At 43.5% G+C, this 7,377-nt stretch overlaps 1 protein-coding gene across 1 annotated transcript; it reads right to left on the bottom strand.

Annotated features, from left to right (window-relative positions):
* Positions 1–4,749: 4,749 nt before the first annotated feature.
* LOC123395272 (gamma-gliadin-like) lies at positions 4,750–6,358 on the bottom strand. The gene has a single exon (XM_045090246.1). It carries the CDS (start codon positions 6,355–6,357, stop codon positions 4,750–4,752), a length of 1,608 nt encoding a protein of 535 aa, XP_044946181.1. The 5' UTR covers position 6,358.
* Positions 6,359–7,377: the final 1,019 nt, after the last annotated feature.

The following is a 7,377-nucleotide window of genomic DNA, read 5'->3' as shown; positions in this document are numbered from 1 at the left end:
CTTCGCAATTTGGGTACAACAATTTTTTGTGATCTTCTAACATGGGCTCCAACTTCAACCTCTCGTTTTCACTTGCGCAGTTTATCTGTTCTTCACGAATGACCTGACGAAGATCATCATCAGACTCATCAACAATGTCCTCAAGTTCAAGCTCGTCTTCCCCCATTTCAGTATCACCGTGTTCACCGAACATAGGATAGTTATCATTATTCTCTTCTTCTTCATTGTCTTCCATTACAACCCCTCTTTCTCCGTGCTTGGTCCAACAAAAATAACTGGGCATGAAGCCTTCTTGCAACAGGTGGGTGCGTATGGTTCTTGAGTTAGGGAAATTCCTCTTATTCTGGCATTTTTTACATGGACAAAAAATAAATCCATTCTGCCTGCCAGCCACATTGAGAAAACTATGCATGCCATTAAGGAATTCGGGACGACGTCGATCACTGTACATCCATTGCCGGTTCATCTGCATTATATAAATTTATCAAAAACCATTATGCTAAATCATCATGACTAAATTAATTAATTAATACAAAAAGTTCATCACGCGTTAAAACCAAAGTATCGTAGTGACCATACATATATAGTTCTCATAAAAATACACACTAAAACCAACCATAAAAACTCTCTCTAATTAATGCATTTAAAAACAACAACAAATGCGATCAAAATCACAACAAAGGTAACAATTGACCCGACGTCATAATGATACCAAGCCTCTTTACTAATTGCATATTTTCTAATCTTTCTAATCTTCAGGCGCATTGCGTCCATCTCGCTCTTGTGACCATCGACGACACCGGCAAGAACCTTTTCCAAGGTCATCTTCTCTCTTTCAGTTTTTTTCAACCTTTCTACAGGTTTTTTCAATCTTTCTTTCAGGCCAACATTTTCTTGTTCAACTAAGTGTAACTTCTCAACAATAGGGTCGATTGGCATTTCCGGTTCCACGACCTCCTAGATAAAATAATCTATGTCAAGTTGGTCGGCGTAATTAATTGTCATATATATAATCAGGAAATGAAAATATGTAGTTATAAAAGATAATATACCACATCCGAATCATAGACTGGACGAGGGCCAACGGGGACGGATATCAAAACCATGGCGCTATACATATAAAAAAAATCTTACACAATAAGAAAATTATATACAAGTAAATATGTAAATCATACAAATCAAAATTTGTTTTGGTAAATAAAAACAATAGGCTCACCAAGGTTGTGTCGGTGACGGGGCGATCGACGGCGGTGAGGAAGGGGACAAGGCGCGCGACACTAAAAAAAACCACAAATCATAATTAAATTTGAGCTCAAATTGCATATGTATACATAACAAATGATGAACTCTCTCTAGCTTAGGCATTTCATCAAACACCTAGCTAGCACAATAAAAATGAAATGAGCAAGAAAACGAGCAAAACTTGCAATGCCGGAAGAGGGAATGTTGATGCTAACCATAGGACCGATGGGTGCCAACAATCTTGACAAATGGTGGAGAAAAATGGGGATGGATTAGAGCTCCCAAGAGGAAGGAGAGAGCAAAAATGGAGTTGAGCTCGAGCTGGAAAAAATGGAGCTGAGCTCGGGGTGGAATATAGGGGTGCTCGGGGAGGAAGGAGAGGAGGGCTTTAGGACCGGTTTGTGTTAAAAACCGGTGCTAAAGGGTCTGACAGCGGGGCCCCGCAGTTGCTGCAAAAATGAGAAAACCTTTAGCACCGGTTTGTGATACAAACCGGTTCTAAAGGGTCTGTCCATTGGGCCCCCCTCCCTGCAGCAAACGGTCCAAAAACCTTTAGGACCGGTTTGTGTTACAAACCGGTTCTAAAGGCCTTGCGGCCATTTGCTGCAGGGAGGGGGCCCAGCGGATGCCCTGTTTTCTACTAGTGATATTGATCAATTGGAGCTAGTTCTGTGTTGCTCTAGTGTGTAACTACTACATGATTGATGTCATCCATATCTTTTCATCACCGCATCATGGCCTAGGCTTTCCATATCTTTCCATCACTCCACCCGCTGTGTCCCAGGAGGCATTTTTTCGGCCTCCTCGGGTTGCCCCGACGGAATTTTTTCATTTGGGATGAGAACTTTTCCAGCCGCCCCCACCCAGCCGGACACGTGGCACTGTGCGAGGAGATGCGCGGCAAGAGTCTCCCGTACGCAACCCATACATGGCCTGTACATTAGTCGGACACAATTCAGACTATGCCCACACACGAGTCGGACACATGCAGTGGCGGAGCCAGAAATTGAATATAGAAGGGGACAAAATATGTCGTATAATGATAGAGGGGCCCAAATCACCTAAACCTAGCTAACTGTGTTTCACAAATGGAGGATTAGGACTACATATAGGTGTATTTGTGAGAGCATAGTGGGAGCCACGACCCTTGCGAGCACCCCTGCCTCCGCCACTGGTCACAGGTCAAGCCTCGGCGATGAAGACCTATGCTCATGCACACCCTGCGCATCCGCAAGGACTTCCCCGTACACGCAGTCACACACGCACAAACGCACCTGACACGCCCGAGTCACCTACCATGGCCGCACTCGATTCAGCCTCGCGCGCTCAGGCACACGCGCCCGAGCCGGCCTGGTCGTGGCTTACAAGTTTTTCCAACACCCCCCTAAGCTACGGCCTAGAGGAGCCCCAGCCCGCCGAAGTCGTCGCCGACATCTGCCTGCAACGCCTGCTCCGTTGCCGGCACCTACCACGGTTTGGGACAGTCGCGCTCGAAGTGGCCCCGCTGCCCGCAGTTGTAGTTGCGCGTGCGACTCTTCTTCTAGCTGCCCGAAGACGTGCTCGATGCCCCGTAGTCGTCGGAGCCGTCGTCCTTCTGTCGCCGCCGCGCCTCCATTGGGCTGTCGTGAGCATCAGCTGCCCGCTTGCCGCCGGCGTGTGTGCGTTGCTACCTCCTCTCCTCGAACGCTTTCAACCGCCCGAGCACCTGAACGAACGCATGAGTGTCGCAGAACTTCTCGATGGCGGCCACCGTGGTGTATAGTCGGTCTGGCACGGTGTCGAGCTGTTTCTTCACCATGGCTGCATCGTCAAGGGTCGCCCCGAGTCCCGTGTACCTTGCTGCCTCGCTGTGGCTTACAAGCTTATTCCCAATAATGCACATAGCCCTTCTCAGAATCTACTTCGACAACCAAGAAACTTCTTGGTTTATTCATTTGTATTCATAAGTTTTTCTCTAAAGCAACATGATTAGTCTCCTTTCCTCAAAGAAAACATGAATAGTCTCATACATGCAGCAGTACATGATTGGTGGTTGAAGATTGCTAAATATACAACAACCCAAAAAATGCATTCACAAATTTGGCGTACATTTTGAAGATTATATAGCTATCATAATTTCTAGAGTTGCATAAAATGCGAAGCAGACACTGTCCCAAAGAGACCATGCGAAACTCAACATAGATGCATCGTTTGATCCTTGACTCATATCAAGGTGTTTTTGGAGCGGTGATAAAGGTTAACAATGTAAAATTCATTGCAGATACAAATGGGAAGGTTGATTATAGTTATAATGCTTTTATAGTAGAGGCCCTATCCTGAAGGTTTGGTCTAAATCTTGCACATATGAGCGGATGCAATAAATTTGAGATCAATGAGGATAATATAGAAGTGATCACTACCATCAAAGAGGTGAGCTTGTCGTTCATTGCAAGTGCTATTTTTGATGACTGATATTTTACGCCCTTAGACTTTAACTCATATAATTTATGAACCCCGTTATATGGAAACCAACCATCTTTGTACATGAATTGGCTAGACTGGATATATATTCCCGTCCTAATCTTTTCTTACAGTCTACCCTTGAGGAAATTGTCCCCATGGTTGTAAAAATGCGATGATTCTTATGAATGAATAAAGGAGATTGAAGTTTCAAAAAACATCCTACATCCAACACCCATAATATATTAATTTTAGTGTGACCAACACTAATTTTAAAAAAAGCTTCCGACCATTGGGTAGCTGTACTAGGTGGACATAATTAGTCTATGGAACTTCTGTAAGTAACTTGTAATGCCACCATATTCAATCTCAAGTTTCATGTCCAAGAGAAATAGAAGGCATAAATTCAATCATCCCTTCATCTTGTCCATTTCCAAAAACTCGATATGGCGCAAGCCCATATTTTCTAATATGAGCAACCGGTCCATTTTAGAAACTATTTAAATAACTACAAAATTCAACACGAAGTCATCATCATCTCACTCCCTTCGATATAAAGCTGCTACTGAGATTTACACCGAGACCAGCGGTCGGTCACCATATGTTGCTTCATATGTCGCTCAACAATTAGAAAAATGTATATGTACAATCTAGAATCATTACAAACGATAAGGTCACACAATTCATATGGCTAGACATCGAAGGGATAATTTGCAATTATTCCTTACTCCTTATTTGCTAATAATTCAATTCAAACCAAGCTATCAACCGTTAATTATGTTAGGCTCATAGGACTTCACTTCATAAATAGGCAGATAATGGATATCACTCAAGTTGTAGTTAGGGATGAAAATCTAAATATGGCACGAATTTAATAATTACCAGCACTGTCCTTGTGACAAGAACTTTCTTTGTCTTTTATTCTCATTTGAACTAGTATAGGCCGGGGTTACACATGATGGTGCACATCACTTTATTTATCATCATTACATTAAACACTCCGTTGACTAAAGGATGATGATCCACCCATTTAGTATTACAACTTGTCGCTTCATAGGCCCCTGATGACTAGACCATACTCCAGATGGTTTGTTGTGTATATGGTTGGTGTGGCTGCAGAGGCAATGGTTGTTGAGGTTGCTGGGGAATTATTAGTTCTGCTTGTTGGCGGAATGGTTGTTGGGGCTGGGGCAATGGTTGTTGTGGTTGTTGGGGGAATGGTTGTGGTTGCAGAGGGAATGGTTGTTGGGGAATTATTTGTTCTGATCCCTGGGGAAATGGTTGTTGCGGTTGTAGGGGGGATGCTTGTTGGGGTCGCTGCTGGGGGACTGGTTGAGGTTGAGGAAATGGCTGTTGAGGTTGCACAGGGTATGATTGTTGGGGTTGCTGGAAAATTATTTGTTGTGGTTGTTGGGGAAATGGTTGTTGTGGTTGTTGGGGGAATGATTGTTGCGGTTGCAGAGGGAATGGTTGTTGTGGTTGCTGCGAGAACGAGAATGGTTGTTGTGGTTGGTGTGCAATTGGTTGTTGGGGCTGCGGAAATGGTTGTTGTGGTTGCCAGGGGAATGGTTGTTGTGGTTGCAGGGGAAATGGTTGTTGAGGCTGGGGAAATGGTTGTTGTGGTTGCCAGGGGAATGGTTGTTGGGGCTGAGGAAAAGGTTGTTGTGGTTGCTGGGGGAATGGTTGTTGTGGTTGCTGGGGTATTATTTGTTGTGGTTGCTGGTTGAATGGTTGTTGTGGTTGGTAGGGAATTGGTTGTTGGGGTTGGGGAAATGGTTGTTGTGGTTGCGAGGGGAATGGTTGTTGGGGCTGAGGAAAAGGTTGTTGTGGTTGCTGTGGGAATGGTTGTTGTGGTTGCTGTGGGAATGGTTGTTGTGGTTGCTGGGGAATTGGTTCTTGGGGCTGGGGCAATGGTTGTTGTGGTTGCCAGGGGAATGGTTGTTGGGGCTGAGGAAAAGGTTGTTGTGGTTGCTGGGGGAATGGTTGTTGTGGTTGCTGGGGTATTATTTGTTGTGGTTGCTGGTTGAATGGTTGTTGTGGTTGGTAGGGAATTGGTTGTTGGGGCTGGGGAAATGGTTGTTGTGGTTGCGAGGGGAATGGTTGTTGGGGCTGAGGAAAAGGTTGTTGTGGTTGCTGGGGGAATGGTTGTTGTGGTTGCTGTGGGAATGGTTGTTGTGGTTGCCGGGGGAATGGTTGTTGTGGTTGCTGTTTGAATGGTTGTTGTGGTTGCTGGGGAATTGGTTCTTGGGGCTGGGGAAATGGTTGTTGTGGTTGCCAGGGGAATGGTTGTTGGGGCCGAGGAAGAGGTTGTTGTGGTTGTTGGGGGAATGGTTGTTGTGGTTGTAGGGGGGTTGGTATTTGATATTGGGGAAACAATTCCTCTGGTAGATAGGGGAAATATTGTTGGGGTGTGTGAAACGGTTGCTGCACTTGAAATGGTTGTTGCGGTAGATATGGGTTTTGTGGATATGGCTGCTGCAGATATGATTGTTGTGGTGATTGCAACTCTTGGCTGCTAGGGTTTAGTTGCCTAGCGGTAGTGACGATGCTCATCACCATGGCAAGGAGGACAAAGGTGAGGAAGGTCTTCATGTTGGATTTGTGGTTACTATTGCTTTCTTGGAATTGATGTTTCTGATCTTGGTGTGTGCAGTTTGGATGATGGAGGGCAACCATGATGGTGCATGTTTATTTATAGCTGTCATGGTATGGTATAATTTCATCCTTGCCCTTTCTTTTTGAAAAAGTACTCCTAAGATTATCCAACTAATCGTTTGGTATGTTGTATTTGGTAGTACTACTTTACTTGTGTGATTTTGGATTGCTCATCATAGTTGCTTTTTGTTGCACATATCGTCTCGTTGTAAGGCATGCTTGATAATGAATGATGACTCATTTTTTCACTTTACACTACACACATTAATCCAGATTTTGCCTCTTTTTGGAATTTAGTTTGTGATGCTCTACTTTATGTAGTCATATCGAGATAGGCATAGCTTGAGTGGGATTAAGTTTGTAAGCTTGTGTGTGTTCGTTTGACATAGCACTATATAAATGAGAAGATTGTTTGAGACACTTTTTTCTCTAAAGTAACTTTGTATTTTTCTTGCCTAATATGATTATACGATGGATAATCATACTTGACTTTTCGAATAATCATATAATCCAAGTGGTAAGTTGAGGGTTGTGACGTGGAATTTTCACTAAGACACATCATATTATCGTGCATGCTCTGCAGAATTGAAACGCAAGAACAAATTCAGATGCAACTGAAACAAAAGTAGGTAGGAAAAATGAAAATGAAATGAGAATATATAGGGTATAGAACTATATTTGTTACTAACTACTAGTTATAAAATATTTTTTTTGTTGAAGTAGCACCCTATAGGGCCTAATATCGGGTCCCCGAACCGGTATTAGAATAGTAACAGAGGCGAACTGTCCCTCACGGTGCATAAAAATACAAGAATCAACTGAACCTGTCACTATCCATACGCATGCAAATTTGGATCCTTGAGCGCACCCTCCGACCCTCTTAAGTTTAACTAAATAAACTAGATTTTCTGAATTCACATCATATTTGAAATATAATTTATTTGGTTAAAATATGTAGAGTCAGATGATATCCTCAAGGCTTCAAATTTGCATCCCTAATATTCCACGTCTAATCACTCACCATCCTCTCACGTCTCCTAG

This window comes from Hordeum vulgare, chromosome 1H (genome assembly GCF_904849725.1).
Source record: "Hordeum vulgare subsp. vulgare chromosome 1H, MorexV3_pseudomolecules_assembly, whole genome shotgun sequence".
Lineage (NCBI taxonomy): Eukaryota > Viridiplantae > Streptophyta > Magnoliopsida > Poales > Poaceae > Hordeum > Hordeum vulgare.
This window is presented reverse-complemented; position numbering and strand designations above follow the sequence as displayed.